The sequence below is a fragment of the Podarcis pityusensis genome (genome assembly GCF_964106645.2).
Source record: "Podarcis pityusensis genome assembly, chromosome: 1".
NCBI classification, from domain to species: domain Eukaryota; kingdom Metazoa; phylum Chordata; class Lepidosauria; order Squamata; family Lacertidae; genus Podarcis; species Podarcis pityusensis.
The window spans coordinates 49,838,037-49,855,607 of NC_138028.1; the positions used below are offsets into that span (position 1 = coordinate 49,838,037).

General features: G+C 48.1%; 1 protein-coding gene across 1 annotated transcript; it reads right to left on the bottom strand.

Moving 5' to 3' along the window:
- Positions 1 to 215: 215 nt before the first annotated feature.
- On the bottom strand, positions 216 to 16,714 carry FAM180B (family with sequence similarity 180 member B). Its single transcript, XM_081021491.1, has 3 exons — positions 16,150 to 16,714; positions 4,630 to 4,697; positions 216 to 2,692 (listed from the first exon to the last, which is right to left on the bottom strand). The coding sequence occupies exons 1-3, from the start codon at positions 16,235 to 16,237 to the stop codon at positions 2,234 to 2,236; spliced, it is 615 nt and encodes a 204-aa protein (XP_080877617.1). The 5' UTR covers positions 16,238 to 16,714; the 3' UTR covers positions 216 to 2,233.
- Between the last annotated feature and the right edge of the window lie 857 nt (positions 16,715 to 17,571).

Genomic DNA, 17,571 nt, shown 5'->3' on the forward strand with positions numbered 1-17,571 from the left:
AAAGAGAGGTGATCAATTAACTAACAGGCAATTGTTAATTTACATAAATCTGAATATTGCCAAAAACTCAATATTGAAGGAAGTGTGAGTTAATAAGCATTAATTGCTTCCATAAAAAAACTGGAACCAACATAACCTTAAACCTAATAATACGTCTGCCCTTAGCTGGCCCCTGCAATTAAAAATGCCCCCCTCTAATTAATCAACTAAATAGGGTAAATCCAATGGTATTTATTCACTAGCAGAATACAGATGGTGGAAACGATTCCCCTTTCCCCTCTGTGCACCCCATAATCTGCTGTAGAGGGTTGGGGCATTGTCCAGAGCAAGAATGGGAGGGAACACAGAAGACCTCATGAGAGACAGGAGAAGGGTGAAACTCCATCATGCATGATGTGGAATGTCGCCCACTTAACACTTCTGGCCTCTGTGCGCACAGCTGTGTTGTTAACACAACAATGTCTTATTGGCTATTGCATATATTGATGACTACAGATGCTGCCTTCAACAGATAAGTTAGGTGCCTGAAGAGCAACTCAGGTTGTCTCCATATTAATAAGCTTTGGAGCTGCAAATGGATAAATTCTGAAGCCAGACATATGTCCACTGGGCAAAGCTATGTGGCTGCCTAGAGCCACCTTTACAGCAAATGAATGGGACCCAAACCCACTGAGTTCCGTTCCGTGGTATAAGTTTTTCTGCTGTTTAAAAAGCATTGTTTCCATGTTTGGGTGCTGGGGCATCTATTCCCTGTATGCTTAGCCCTGGCATGCTGTATTTTGACCAATACAACTGGTGTAGGATTGGGATATTCCAGCACAGACACCTGCTGAAGCCCACTTCTGCATACAGACAATGATTGATTAAGTTAAAAAGCCAAGGACAAGACTAAAGATATTTCTTGGCTAAGACAATGCTGTCACAAGTTTATATATTCACATTTTAAAAGGTAGCATAGCCCTTAAAAGTTTATATCAGGTCCCAACTAGAACATATGCAACACCCTAGTCTTATTTGCTTACAAACTCTGTTAACTAATCCCATACAGACAGCTCCCTAAAAGGCACATTCCTTAATACATTCAAAATTAAATCCCCACAAGTGTTTGATACCACAATTCAGTTATGGCTTCCCCAGTGCACTGTTTATCACACAAAGCATATTTGATTCATATGTGGAGCCAAGCAAGCTTGCTTGCTTATGGTACATTCAGTGGTTAAAGTTGCAGATTGTGGAACAGTCTTATCTTACTACATTTGCTAACTGCTTCCTTCAAATGGTCTGGATGCAGGGGCATAGCAAGGGGGGTGCGGTAGGTGCGGCCCGCCCTGGGTGTCCCCACTGAGGGGGGTGACAAAATGGTGGCCGACACTCACCGCGGGGCCTGCAGTGTGCCTGAGCCACGCTTCTCTTCTGGGAGTGACACGGTGGCTTAAGTGCCCGCAGGCCCAGCACTGCCCCAAACAGTCCACCCATTGCCTCCCCCTCAGCTGTAGGGCGGCTTAGTGGGAGGAGGCAGGCAGACTCCTTGGAGGCCCCGCGGTGCCCCCATGAGCGGCTGGCCCCGCCCCTGGGCTCATGGCACACGCGCCACCCCAGGTGCCCAATCAGCTTGCTCAACCACTGTCTGGATGCCAAACCTGGTAGAACTAAACTAACCCTTTTCTGACATAGTGGCTTTTAGGGCAAATTGTACACTGTACCTGAAGAATTTTATGTTATACAAGAAGAAACACTAAGCTGGAAGGACTGCCCCATTGGGCCTTCAGTCTCATCACTTTCTTTCTGACATAAAGCCTCCTGAACTGATGCTTGTCCATAATTTCGTAAAAGCTCCCTTCTAAGAAGATACATGTTCTGTTGGTAAACAGTTCTTACAATTCGTAAGCTCTCCCTAGTGTTTAACATGGATCTGGTTTCTTGTAATTTTCGCTACACACAAAATTGCAATGTAACACATAAAAATGCCAAGAGCAGGGACACGTAACTCCATTTTTCCTCAGTAACCCTATTCCAATCAACAGCAAAGTGCCATCTGAACTGCATGTCCTATAGAGAGCTCAGGGCAGAGGCCTTGAGCAACATGCTAATCATAGAAATCCAGTGAAAAGCTAAGCAGCAGCTACACCAGAGATAAGAAAACAGGAAGGGTGACACTCCTGTGCCTGGAGAATGAACCTAAAATATATATATTTGCATATTAATTTGGCTTATAGGTACCAAGATTTCTCCTTTATGGATGAGAGTCTCCTTGGGTCCTGGCTAGGCTAGACCGGTAGAATTTCTTCAGTGCAGAAATATAGACAGGCATTTCCGGCCAAGGCCTAGAGGCCAGAAGCTGAACAGAATCCATAGATTCCTTAGAACAGAATCGTTTGCAGAGATCACGGAGTATTTCAATAACCAGCTGAGAGAAAAGGTTGATCCAGAGGTTTTTCTCCAGGCCTTGAATGGAGCGAATTTGGTAAGCACAGTAGACAGTGGTAAAGATAAGCTTCTTGAATTCCTGTAGAGTTATAGGGGTGTCAGACTGTGAGAGGAAGTCCAGGTACTCTTCAATCCCGTCTGGGTTTTTTGGAATCTCATGCTGAAAGACCCGGAGTAATCGCTTGGTGGGACGCAGAGAGGCAAACTCCTCATCCTCAATCCTGATTGTCTCATTGGCCATAATTTCAATTCCTCTCCAAAGTAACTGAAAGAAGAAGAATAGAATTGTGAGGATCAACAGACAGTTTTTTCTCTGTGGTAAGAAGTGATCATGCTTGAGAATTAATTTTTGCTCAGGACAGAGTGGCTAATGGCCAGGAGGATAAAAATTGTCTTCTATTGTTGCATGTGACTTGACTTACTTGCTTGCGTCATCTGGGTTGTGTTATTAAACTATTCCTGACACCATTCAAATGGCTTGTTGTGGACTCTTCTCTATTCACGGCATCTACAATCCAGCTTAGATTGGCTCATGAGAATTAACTGGTGATAAAAAGGACATGTGGAAGTCCTATCTTTGGGCCAATGCAGGGATGGGGAACCAACCTCCAGATGTTGTTGAGCTATAGTTCCCTTCATCCCTAACCGTTGGGGTACTGAAGTCCAACAACATCTGGAGGGTCACAAATTCCCCATGCCTAGAGCTAGATTAATTTTAACTCCATTCTAGCCCTGTGACTCCTTATCCAAAGTTTCCTTTCCAACATAGCCTGTACCCATCTACAGGCATGTTGTCCAACTTGGGTGCCTTTTAGACTGCTAGGCATGGCAGATGGAGTGAGGGGTCATCAAGAGAATATTGCTCACAATGGCAGGATTGTGGAACTATCCAGTACCACATCATTTCTGCTCCTAGAGGAGATTTGTTTCCTGCATTCCTGATTCTAGCTCTTCAACACAAATAAGGACAGGAAGTTCTGATACAGGCTAAGCAAAGCTCACGAACATTAAGTGAAGATTACTGCTCAGATACCCATCTGCATCTGGCTGCTTGAGACTTCAAAATGAATTGTGCTCCAATATAATAAATAGAGTGCATCACTGATATTGCCACTGTTTTGGTGGCAATGGTGTGTGTGTATTTAAGATTATTTTTTTTAAAAAGGAAGGGATATGGAAGGTTCACACATACAGAGGGAGAATAAATATTAAGCATGGGTTCCCTGTTGAAGGTTAATGGTGGGTTCCAGTTCTGAAGGATGAAGACTATCACCTTAAGAAATACTGCTGTTATAGAAAGTGGTGGAACAGCAAATGTTGGTAGCCCAGTACTGAATGTGTTCTCTATCACTCAACTGGCCTGTTGCACAATCAGAGTTCAGAATCTTTCCCTATCTCCTTCCCATAGCCCAGCCAGCTAGCTCAGACCAATGAGCAGAAGTAGCCCAAGGCTGCCATCTTGTGGACCACAGCTTACATAAGCAGAAAACAATGTTTCTCGGGAGTTCCATTTCTCCTCACTGAAGCTTCAACTGATGCCTTAACCTGAAATCCTTAGTAATGTGGAGCTGCTGTAAAAAGGGGGGGGGGGCATTGTGCAGTATAATGATCTCTGTCGAAACTGAAGAGCCAAGAGAAAACAAATCGGAGCACTAATGTTATTGAAGGCCATTGCTACCGTACCCTATACAAAAATTTTGAAATTTGCCTCAAGCATTGGTAACAGTAGCCAAGTGCTGTGGTAGAGAATCTGCTTGGCAGAAGGTCCCAAGTTTAATCTCTGGCATCTCCAGGTAGAGCTCGGAATGTCCCCTGCGTGAAACGCTTAATAATAATAATAATAATAATAATAATAATAATAATAATAATACTTTATTTATACCCTATCCATCTGGCTGGGGTTCCCCAGTCACTCTTAAAAGCTGCTGCCAACTCAATATATGGTAGATTCCTAAGCTCCTACATGCACAGTGACCATCTTCACACCTAGCCCAGCCACATTCCTCAGTACTAAAGAAGGGGCAGAAGTGTGTCCTTGTTCCTACACAATGACACTCACACTTCTCCTGGCACCAACAAAATGAAAGGTTGGGTAGCTGTAGGCCAAGAAGTTGGAGCTGTTGCAGTGATATCGGCAGGGCATGCCAAAGGTGAAGGAACCTCACATCCTTTTCTTTGTGGATTTGCTTTTGCCTAAATTACCTCTAGTATGATGCCAGCATTCTCAACCCCATTTGTATCTGCAGCATCCTGGAGGTCAATTTGTTCATCTGGAAAAACAATAGAGAAAATAGTATTTAAATCAATATCTCTTCACCTATTCTCCTTCACATATATGCCTGATTTTCTGTGATTTCTTTTAATTTGTGTTAAATATTAACCTGAGGTCAAAATCTCAGTTACAACACTTATTATAAAATAATCTATTATTATTTTTATTATTTAAATGTATACCACTTTTTATATGAAGATCACAGGGCGGTTCACAATATAAAAATACAAAATATGAACACAAAATACATAATAAAACAAAAACAAAACTAATAACCCACTTCCCAGAAACACATTTAAAAGGCCATAGAATGTTAATCAGCCAACCAGCTTGTAAAAGAGAAACCTTTTCACCTGGCACCTAAAGGTATATAATGAAGGTGCCAGGCGAGCCTCCCTGGGGAGAGCATTCCACAAATGGGGAGCAACAATGATACAATCTGTGCACCAGTAAAGACAGATGTCAGTTTTCTTCAATATAATGTTGTTTCATCTTTTAACAGTCAGAGGATAGCTTGGATATTGTTAAGTTGTGGGTGAACATATCAGACGACACAGCTTCAAACAGCTCTTGTTTATTCACAGGCCAGAACAGAACTGAACTGAAGGGTTCAGTCAGCCTGCTTATATAGAGGTCCAGTACAACGTAACTGTAACAATTTTCTAAAACTATCCAATCACTGAACGTCACTTTTGATCCCTTATTTGCATAACTATCTACAGTATCCCCCTGCTGGCCCAGGGTGAGAACTTCAGTACATAACAGATATTTACTTCATCATGGTCCTGTTCTCTCCTAGCTTCCTCATACACAACTCCAACAGGCAGTCTGCCTCTGGCTGAGGCTCCATCCTTGCATATAAACCTCCCAGAGGGTTTCCCCTTCAAAACGTTTCAGGCCTTTTAAAGCCAGTTGGACTAAGTCAGGGGTTGGGAACCTCAGGCCCTCCAGGCCTTTTCAGCTGGCCTGAGGGATTTCCTCTAGACAATGGCTCCTCTCTTGCCCTACTTCTGCACCCTTCTGGGTGCTTTGTCTGACTGGAGTGTGTTGCTTGCTCTGCAATATTGCCTCAATCTCATCAGGACGGAGAGACATGTGGGTAGGGACTCTGGTTTTTTGCAAGGCTGGATTGTGCTGGGTAAAGCCAAGCATCACATCCATTCTTCCACCCACTTATGCCTCTGACTCCACCCACCACTAACATGTGACACCCCCCCCCCCCAATGTGTGTGAAACAGGAAAGACTGCTTGGCTTAGAGATTTGGGGGAGTATGATGATGATGATGATGATGATGATTATGATGCCCCATGGAGGACCTTAAGGTCCACAAATGACAACATTTTGGAGGTCCCAGGGCGCAAGGTGGTTAGATTGGTCTCAACTAGGGCCAGGGTCTTTTCAGTACTGGCCCCGACTTGGTAGAACGCTCTGTTACAAGAGACTAGGGCCCTGCGGGACTTGACATCTTTCCGCAGGGCCTGCAAGACAGAGCTGTTCCGCCTGGCCTTTGGTTTGGACTCAGTCTGACCCTTATGTTTCCCTCCCCCTATGGTCTTAATTTATCAGCTACTTTAAAATGAAGCTGCATTTTAAATTGCATTTTAACCTGTATTTTAAATTGGGGTGTTTTTTCCCCTCTCTCTTATTCCCCTATTATGTTTTTACTGTGATTTTATTGGTGTTAGCCGCCCTGAGCCCGGCTCTGGCCGGGGAGGATGGGGTATAAATAAAAATTATTATTATTATTGTCAGAGCTGCTTCCAGATCCTAGCTCACAGAGGATCACGCTAGCCAGCGATCATTAAATAAAAGTCTTTATTGAGTTACAGTTTCCATTCTCAAGCTGCTGCGTGCAACTCTACGTCTCATGGTTAGATCGGCGAAGCTCCATCTGAGTCTCCGCCCCTTGTACACCAACTTAATATCCTAGCCTTGCTCCACCTTTTCCGCCTGACTGTTCTTCTCTGGGTCCCTCTGCCCCCCGGGGTCTCTTCCTTCCGGGATTCCTCTGACGCTGACGCTGACCCCCCTGACTCTTCTCCCTCCTTTCGGCGGGCTTTAGGACCTGGCTCCCTTTCCAGGCTGCCTACTGCGCCACCTTCCTGTGCATTTGAACTTGGCACGCGCGCCCAACCTTCCACCTTCCGTCTGACCGTTTCTTCGCTCCCCGATGGAGGTGTGGCCACTCCTGACTCGTGCCCTCCCCCCTGTTGTGAGCTGCCAGCGCTTGATCCCTGGCGCCCTTCCTCTTCCCTGCTCTCTGGCGGTGACGCTGGTCCTGATTTCCAACTGCTCCCCTCTGAGTCCCCTCTGGCTCTATCTTCCTGGGGTGTCCCCCTAGGCTCCCCCCTTGCCCTGGCCACTGGTGCTCCTTTCTGTGAATCTTCTGATTCACTGGAAAGACTCGGAGATCTCGGGTCGTCGTCATCACTCATCTTTTCTTCTGCCTCCTCTCCCTCGCTCTCTGTTTCCTCCCTTGCCCTTGCCTCTGCTCCTGAACCCCTGACATCCATCCCCCCCTCGAAGCCCCCTCTTCCCCCCTCCCCTCCTTCTGGTGCGGGATCTGGGTGCTGCCGTGTCAGGGGGACGAATGTCGGATACAGTTCGCTTCCCGTGGCGGGCCGCCCTCCGAAGTCTTCCGGTTCTTCCTCCCTGCTCTCGTTGACGACGGTCACCTCCGCTTCCATCTCTGTGCCGCCGTGCTCGAAACCCGGGTCGTCCCCGAAAACGTCCATGTCCGTCTCTCCCTCGTTGCCTTCTGGAGACGTTGCTCGTCCTGGACCCTCCAGCCACCTTCTGCGGAACTGCTCCTCTGGTCGATCATCCCACCAATACGAGGGTTCTGAAGCAGATCCCGAGGGTGACCCCTCCGGGGAACGGGCGTCTCGTGTCGGTTCCTCGTCCGAGTCAAACCCCCGGAACGTGCTGGCTGAAAGCGTGGGCATGAAAAGCCAGTCGTCGAAAAAGTCTGCTGGCATTGGCCTATGTGGGAAGAGGGCATGAAACTCTTCTTTGAGCAGAGGTTCGTCTAAAGCGTAGCCCGGCACCCAGCTGTTGGCACTGGCCGGGGTGCCCTCCTTGGCGAGAAGGTATTCTACCCCCTCTTCCCCCCATCTGGAGTCCAAAATCTCCGTGACTTCGTTGATGCGCTCCTCCTGTGCCACTCCCCCTTGCCCGGTTCTCTCTCGGAGCGGACCCGGTGCCGTTCCTGGTTCCTGAAACCTGTGAGGTGCCTTGTAGGGAGTGAGCACCGATCTGTGGAACACCGGATGCATTCTGGAACCCTCCGGAAGAGCCAGCCTGAAAGCCACCGGGTTGACCTGTTCGTCGACTTGGTAGGGCCCCAGTTGTTTATGCCCTAGTTTCTTCTTCGCCAACGACCTGGCCGGCACTGCGTGGGCTGCTAACCAGACCCAGTCTCCCACATGGATCTCTTCGCCAACCCTTCTGTGTTTGTCCGCTTGTACCTTGTATGCGTGTTTAGCCAGCTCCAGGTGCCGCCGCAGCTGATCGTGGACCTCCTGCAACTCCGACACAAACGCATCTGCTGTCTGCGGCTCCCCCTCCCCCATTCTTTCCAGTCCCGGGAAGGTTCTAGGGTGCCTCCCGTTGTTGGCGAAGAACGGCGTGACCCCCGTGGACACGTGCTTCGTGTTGTTGTAGGCGAACTCGGCGAGAGGCAGGTAATCCACCCACGTCGCAGGCTGTTGATTCGCATAACATCTCAGGTACTGCTGCATGATGGCATTGACCCGCTCCGCTTGCCCGTTGGTCTGCGGGTGTCTAGCCGACGCCAGGTTGATCTTGACGTTCAGGAAGCCCATCAGCCTCTGCCAGAAGTTTGAGATGAACTGTCGCCCTCGGTCGGACAGAATAGACCGCGGCAGACCGTGAACCTTGAACACGTGGTCTATGAACAGTTTGGCGGTTTGTTCCGCCGTGGCCACCTTCGCACACGGAATGAAATGTGCCATCTTGGAGAACAAATCCACCACCACCAGCACAGCCGTCTTGCCCCTCGAGCTGGGCAGATCCGTGACAAAGTCCAGGGCCACTCTCTCCCATGGCTCGAACGGAGTTTGCAGCGGTTCCAGCAGTCCGGCCGGCGGTCTGTGCACTGGTTTGGACCTCTGGCAGGTGTCACACCTCGCCACGTAGTCCGCGACTTCCCCTCTCATTCCGGGCCACCAGAAGTCTCTGGCTACTAATTCCACCGTCTTCTCCTTGCCAAAGTGCCCGGCAGTGGGCGCGTCGTGCAGCTGCTGCAGTACCTTGGCGCGAAGTTCGTCTCCCGGCACGTAGATGGCCCCTTTACGGATGAGCAAACCATCTCGCAGCTGGAACTCGTCGGTCGCTGCCGTGCCCCTGTGCACCTCTGCCATCTTTGCTTGCGCGAAGGAGTCATCCTGCAACGCTCGTCGCACCGCATCCAGGTCAACTGTCGCCGCCGCGCACGCCCACACTGTCGGTGCGAAGATGTGCATGGCGGCCGCTGGCGTTGCCTCCTCCAGATACTGTGGCTTACGGGAGAGAGCATCCGCCATGATGTTGGTGTCCCCCGGGACATACTCTATTCGGAAGTCGAAATTCGCAAAGAACTCAGCCCAACGTATCTGCCTCTGGTTCAGGAACTGTGCCGTGCGCCAGTGCTCTAGATTCTTGTGGTCCGTGCAGACCTGCACCGTGTGCTTGGCGCCGATCAGGAAGTGCCTCCACGCTTTGAACGCTGCATGAATGGCCAGCAACTCCCTGTCCCAGATGGTGTAGTTCTGTTCGGACTTGCTGAGCTTCCTTGAGTAAAACGCTCCCGGCCTCCAAACCCCCTGCGGGTCTTTCTGCAGCAGGACTGCTCCCACGGCTCTGTCCGAAGCGTCTGTCTCCACCCTCATCGGCCTGCTGGGGTTGACATGAAGCAGCTGCTCTTCCGACGCGAAGAGACGCTTGAGTGCCTGAAAGGACTGCTCCGCCTGCTCTGTCCAGATGAACTTCTTTTTCTTGGAGCTGAGCGTGTCCGTGATGGCCGCTGTCTGCATCGCAAAGCCTTTGATAAACTTGCGATAGAAGTTCGCGAAGCCGACAAACCGTTGGACCTCCTTCCGGTTGCGTGGGCTTTTCCAATCCAACACTGCTCGGACCTTGGCGCTGTCCATGGCGAGCCCTTTATCAGACAACTTGTAGCCCAGGAAATCCACCTCGGTCACGTCGAATTGGCACTTCTCCAGCTTGGCGTAAAGCCTATGTTGCTGTAGCCTGCTCAGCACTTCCTTGACGTGTCTGTCATGCTCCTGCTGCGATTCCGAAAAGATCAGGATGTCATCCAAGAAACAGACGCACGTCTTGTAGAGGAGCCCCGCCAACACGTGATGCATGAAAGCTTGAAAAACGTGGGAGCCATTTTGCAATCCAAAAGGCATAACTCTATATTCGTAGGTGCCCAGGGGCGTGAACATGGCTGTCTTCCACTCATCTCCCTCCCGCATGCGAATGAGGTTGTATGCCCCTCGCAGGTCCAACTTGGTGAACACTCTGCCCTTCCGTACCTTTGCGAGGAGGTCGTCGATTCGGGGCATGGGGAAGTCCGATGGCTTGGTCACACTGTTCAAGATGCGAAAGTCCACTACAAGTCTTTTTTGGGGCGTGTCCCGCTTCTTAACAAAGAATACCGGACTGCCCCCCGCTGCCTTGGACTCTCGGATGAAACCGCGCTCCAAATTATGATCTATGAACTCTTTGAGTTCCTGCAGTTCGTCCTCAGACATGGAATACAGCTTCCCTTTGGGCAGCGCCGCCCCCGGCAGCAGGTCAATTTTGCAGTCATATGGTCTGTGGGGGGGTAGCCTGTCTGCCTCCTTCTCGCAGAAAACCTCCAAAAATTCTGCGTACTTGTGGGGAACCGCTTGCAGCGTGCCTAGCTGCAGCTGTGACTCCTCTTCCCCTCCTTCCTGCCTGGGCACGATGCAGTGTTCAGCGCAAAAGGAAGAGCCGAAGGTCAGCTGCCTCTGGTACCAAGCCAGCGTCGGGCTGTGCTTGTCCAGCCAACTCATGCCCAATACAATGGGCGTGTCCGATAGTTGAGTGACATTGAAGCTGATGATTTCCCTGTGATTCCCAAGTCGCATCACCATTGGTGGCGTCTGCTTCACCACTTGCCCCCCTAGCAGCTCCCTGCCATCCACCGTGACAACCTGCAGGGGCAGCGTGGCAGGCAGCAACTGTATAGCGTGCCGGTTGACAAAGTCCTGCCCTATAAAGTCCGCATTGCTTCCGGAGTCAATGGTGATCGGCACGTCCATGGTGATTCCATTGGGCAGCTGGAGCGACGCGGTGAGCCTCACTACCGGTTTGGGCGGGAGGGGGTCCATGGGCTGTAAAATCTCTGGGGACTGCTTCACTGACACGTCTGGCTGGGCCCCAGTGCCTCTTCCTCCAACCAGACTCCGTCGTTTCCCTGCTGTGGTTGTCCTTGCTGCGTTGCTGCCGTTACCATTGCTGAGGCTGCAGTGTGCTTGTGGAGCCTCTGGGGACACTCTTTCGCCATATGCTGTGGATCATCGCAGATGTAACACTTCCTGTTCCCTCTAGGAGGCTTCGCTTTCACTGCTGCCGGTGCTAGGGCTCTGGCTGCTGACTGAGCCCTTGCACCTCCAACCTCCATAGGTTCCGCTCCTCCTCCTGGCGGAGGCGTGGATTGCGCACGCGCTGCTTCTCTGGGAAGGAAGGAGGAGCCCCTGGCTGGTTCGCGCCCTCCACGCCCTTCGTCCCTGCTCCACGGACGTCCTTCCAGCCGCACCCCCACCGCCAGCGCCCTCTGAACGATCTCCTGCGTGGTCCGGGGTCTCTCCCCCCTCGCAATTTCATCTTTAACCGAGCCGTGCAATCCCTCCCAAAACAGGTCTCTTACAGGAGCCGAATCTCTGTCCCATTCCAGGGCACTGACCAAAGCGAAAAAGCGGGCATGGTACTGCCTTACGCTGGCCCTCCCTTGCTTCAGTCCATGTATCTGCTGCCGAGCAAGATCCACGTCAATGCTTGATAAAAAGCACCCATCCATCGCTTTAATAAAGGCATCCGCATTTTGGAGCGCCGGATCCTTATCTCTCCACAAATTGCGCAGCCATGCTTTAGCATCTCCATGCAAATGGGACATGATGAATCCCACCTTCTCTTGCTCATCTCTAAAGTCTTTGTTCAGCAGTTGCAGTGCACACATTACATCTGCTCTAAAGTTGGGGTACTGTTGCAAATTCCCATCGAAGTGAGAGACCAGACCGCCTGTTCGTCTCCCCAACCCAATCCCCTCCGGTTTGGGTGTCAGTTGCCCTTGCTTCGTAAGCACTTCCAACCTGACCTGGAGATCCCTGTAGGCGGCAGCTGCGTCCTCCTCTCTCTTCCTGGATGCAAGAGCCTCGGCATTCAGTCGTGTCACTGCTTCTCTGAGTTCCACTATCTGCTGTTCGGCCGTCATGTTGTCTGCCGTTTGTGAGCTCGCTAGTAGGCACCCGCTTTCTCTCCTCTCCGCGAGGACGTAGATGCCCACAATCTAGGGATGGAGCTTACTGTCAGAGCTGCTTCCAGATCCTAGCTCACAGAGGATCACGCTAGCCAGCGATCATTAAATAAAAGTCTTTGTTGAGTTACAGTTTCCATTCTCAAGCTGCTGCGTGCAACTCTACGTCTCATGGTTAGATCGGCGAAGCTCCATCTGAGTCTCCGCCCCTTGTACACCAACTTAATATCCTAGCCTTGCTCCACCTTTTCCGCCTGACTGTTCTTCTCTGGGTCCCTCTGCCCCCCGGGGTCTCTTCCTTCCGGGATTCCTCTGACGCTGACGCTGACCCCCCTGACTCTTCTCCCTCCTTTCGGCGGGCTTTAGGACCTGGCTCCCTTTCCGGGCTGCCTACTGCGCCACCTTCCTGTGCATTTGAACTTGGCACGCGCGCCCAACCTTCCACCTTCCGTCTGACCGTTTCTTCGCTCCCCGATGGAGGTGTGGCCACTCCTGACTCGTGCCCTCCCCCCTGTTGTGAGCTGCCAGCGCTTGATCCCTGGCGCCCTTCCTCTTCCCTGCTCTCTGGCGGTGACGCTGGTCCTGATTTCCAACTGCTCCCCTCTGAGTCCCCTCTGGCTCTATCTTCCTGGGGTGTCCCCCTAGGCTCCCCCCTTGCCCTGGCCACTGGTGCTCCTTTCTGTGAATCTTCTGATTCACTGGAAAGACTCGGAGATCTCGGGTCGTCGTCATCACTCATCTTTTCTTCTGCCTCCTCTCCCTCGCTCTCTGTTTCCTCCCTTGCCCTTGCCTCTGCTCCTGAACCCCTGACAATTATTATTATTATTATTATTATTATTGGGCATTTTCAGTGGGAGGTCTGTGCCCCAGTAGCCCCAATGGACCAGCCTCCACTGCATGCTGATAAAGCTAATAAAGTATACTGCAATGATCACAGTAAAACTTGGAACTATTTTGTTCAAAAGAATGAAATTTGCTGTAAGTGAGGTAGGCTGTTTTGAGGTCACGGAGCTTCCTCCATTTCATGTTGTTGTATATTGTTTTAACTTAGCACGCTAAGTTATACTGAAGTCTTATCTCATTATTTTATGTATTCATACTTAGCTGGTTCTGCATTTAATATTTTTCTCTGTTTAGGCATTATTATATATTTATTTATACCCTTCATTTTTCCCTGGCAGGGACTCGTGCGCTCCATTGCTACAACCCGTAGGCTAGACCAGAAGTGGGGGCCCCGTGGCCCTCCAGATGTTGGTGAAGTACAACTTCCATCAGCTGCAGCAAACATTGTGTGTGCTCAAGAATGGTGGAGTTGCATTTCACCAATGACTGAAGGGCCACAAGTCCCCAAACCCAACAGTTCAGCTGTTCCCAGATTTCTTTGCTAGGGACTGTGGGAGGCAGCACCAGGCCATATTTTGCAAGTGGAGTTGCATACAGAAGTAGGTCTGGAGTGCATTATACTGTGGAGTCCAAAACTAGGCAAGTATCCTGGAATGGCATACCGAAGAGGAAGAGGTTAAAACTGTGATAATACATTGGGCTAAAGATTTTGGATATAATATTCAATTAGAATCATGGGAATGGTTATGGAAGGAATGTATTAATTTTACTGCATGCAGCACACTTAAAGAAAATGTTATGAAAATGATGTATAGATGGTATTTAACACCAGCTAAACTTGCCAAAATGTCTAAGACAAGAACTAATTAGTGCTGGGAATGTAAAGAAAAGGAAGGTGTCTTTTACCACATGTGGTGGACTTGTAAAGTGGTAAAGGCTTTCTTGGAAATGATATATACCGTAATGATTTAAAGAAAATGTTTAAAAATACTTTTGTTAAAAAACCAGAAGCCTTTTTATTGGATATAGTTGGTGAAGAGATACTAAGGGAAGATAAAAGACTGTTTATGTATGCAACGAAGTACCAACAAAAGAAGAGTGGCAGATGAAGATGATGGACTTTGCATAACTCACGAAGCTGACAGGAAAAATCGAAGACCAACAAGATCAAGCATTTCAAAAGGACTGGAGTAAATTTATACGATATCTGAAAGATTATTGTAAGCAACTAATATCACTAGCAGGGTTGTTTGAAGACTTGTAATGAGAAACGTTCTACCTTCTATATTTATTTAAATTTTGATTTATTTTGTAATGCATGTAATTAGAATTGGAAAACATACAAAATGCAATGATATAAAGGTTAATTCTGAAAGCCATGAGGTGGGAGGGAAGGAGGTTGACAGGCTCTAAAAAGCCAGGGACGTAAAGTGGAATGTAATGATATATATAATCTAGGCAAGTACCCTTGGGAATAAGGCACAGGGAGGCTCAGTGTATTGTTGGAATGAAAAAGCCAGTGGGAACTCCTGATCTACAATATTTTCATTTTTGGCACAGATGTAAAAAGTTAAGGTTATCAACTCACAGAGGCAAGATAAGAACTAAAATAGAGGTTAGGCTTGCTCTAGAAATGTATTTTCAGAATTTCATCATTGGGATTATTAGATTAAGCTAAGGAGGTGCCTGGAAGAAATATAACATCTGCTGTTTCTGTAGCTTTCCTTATTGTAGACAGCTTCCAGCTTTCCCTTCTAGAGTAATTCTCCCCAGAGTCATGGAGAAAAACTCACAGAAGTTGCTTGGAGAATGAGGCTGTGCACTTTTGCTTAGAAAAGATGATGCCTCTAGCCAGGTTGCAGTCTCCTGATCAAAGCCATCTGTCTTCAATTTTGGATTAAAGCTCAGATTGCAGCTGCATTTCATTTCTCCATAATACATAATTCAGGAAGTCTTTTGAGACTGACAGGCAGGAACAGAAATATTCCATTAAAATAACACTAATGGTGAAGGTAGTATAGTTCTCAACATCTGTTTTGTTGAGTTCACCCAAGTGACTTCCAAGCCTTTAAAAAGAAAAAAGTTCTGTTGGCAGTGGCAGGCATCCTATGCCTTCAGTAAATGATATGAAAAGCCCTATTTTGTGCTACCCTTAAAAATATTGCCTTTCCCCTGGCCATTGCCATCCAAGGTGTCTGTTTTTGGGACCCATCCAATTATTGTGAATGTGGTTTGTTTTAGACGGCTGTATTTTAAATTGCTGTAACTTAACCTTTAACATTTAACTTAATCCTTGTAGTGAAGTATAATAATTTTTTTAAAAAGAAATAATAACCCTGCCACTTTTTTTAAGGAACAAGAGCTGCTTGCCTAACCAGGATCTGGCAACTTCCCATTTGATTGCCTTACCAATGCAATCATATCACTACGGTAAATTCAAACTCCTGCTTCTGAGAGTGAGGTATCAAGAAAACGGCTACGAAAATTCAGTATATAAATAGACCAGTCAGAAACTAGCCCTCTCTGGAATTGTTAGTCCAAAACCATTTGCCATTTTGTGAATGCAACAGTGCGAGCAGCAATCGGAAGCAGAATACAGCAACAGAGTAAACCACTGCAAAAATAATAATAAAGTCAAGATTTTCTCACAAAGCACCTGCCTCACAACTACTACCTATGTTTGAAGGCTGCTGGAAAATTCCCAGATGATGTTAACATGCTATTAATTCCAAGAGAGAAGAGCTGCAAGAGTGTCCCATACAAACAGATGCTTGTTTCAGAAATTAAACAGAGGAAAAGTCGTTGATACTTACAGCATTCCTTAGAAAGTATATGTAAGGGGTGTGTGAAAACTCAGTAGAAAGTATCTGTGTCTGATTAACTGTCTCACTCTAGCAAGATCCTGACTTACTTTCTTAGGCACAGTAGCAATCCTTTCTTGAGTTTTAACAGATAACCTTAGTCCTGCAAGAAGCCCATGAAAAACCCTCCACTGGCACTCATGCACAAAATAGCCCAAACGGTTGCATTGATAATAACAGAAATATATTGGCTGCCCACTGCAGAGCAGCCTTCTCCAGTTGTGGGTGAGCTTCCTACCTGTCTGTCTCCGGGATCGAGCAAACACACAGAGCATCAGAGCTGCCCACAGGCATGTTCCAAAGTGCAGCTGCAGCATCTGCGCCATGTCAGGAAGACTCCTTACCCCTTTCTGCAGATAAAACACTTTGGGTGAACCTGAAGTTGTTTACTGCCCTGTAGTTTCTTTCTCCTCTCTTTACAGTCCAAGAAGTTGCTGCTGAGACAGCTGGCCTTTCTCCAATTCCAGCCCAGGGAAGGGCTTCCAGTTCAATTCCCAGTTCCTAACAGATAGTTTCCATCATAATGCAAAAGAAAAGAAAAAAACTTTGAAGGCTCAGGCTCCAGATTCTCCAAATGCTCTGCCAAGGCAAGTCCCATTTATTTCCACTTGGAGCCTCGGCCTGTTCCTTATTTGGTTTTTGGCTCTCCAGGTTAAGACTTTATGATTCTACCCCTTCCCCCAACCAGCTGCGAGCTTTTAAGAAAAGAAAGAACATGCTCTTAATAACCAAGGATTTATACTGACAATTTGAAACGTGCATGGCCATAAACTAGTCCTCCTTAGAAAGGCCCATTGATGTTGCCTGAAGGACAGTGGAAGTGCAGCTTGTTTCATTTTGCTTCAAGTCATTCTTTTCCCCCTCAAAGTTTGCTTTCCAGCACTGAAATCCAACAGAAATTCTGACATGCCACAGGAGGGTGGGGCTGACAAATATATGCCAGAAAGCATTCAGTAGAGAGGAAAGAAAGGTCATTTCTTCAACTCCGTTGCTCTTGGAGGAGAAAGAGGAGTACAGTGACCTGTCAGAAACCAACACACACCCAACCGTCTCCATCAGCCAGCTATCTCCATATGGGAGGACCAGTTTTAACAAGTTTGGCATTATCATCCATTTCAGCCATTCATAGGAATTTTCCACAGCACTTTCCCACCCCCCTGGATTTCAGGAAAAACAGGATTTATGACCTATAATCCTGCAAATCCACTATGGCACTCCAATTGTTGTTGGGACTACATTTCCCATCATTCCTGAGCATTGGCCACGTGGGCTGGGGCTGATGGGAGCTGGAGCCAACAACTGGAGGGCCTCAGGTTTCCCATCCCCTGCTACGGGATCTCTCTCTTTTAGCACCATCCCAACGTTTTAAAAGAGTTGCTGGATTCTATATATTTAAATAATTTCATGGAGTGGAGGACTGGTAAGAAACTTTCTGCACCTACCCAGTTTTTCCCCCTTGTACCAATATCAAAAGTTTATCAAGTTTGACCCAATGCTGTGGTTCAGTTCACACAACAGACGTTTGCATGTGCAATGGAATTCTCCCTTCCTCTCCCATGCAGCCCCCTCATGCACCCTCAACATGTATCCCAGAGGGATGTGGGTCCTTCCAAAGCAGATAGGGCAGCATTCAAAGGAGAGGAAGGGTAGTGCCAGTGTG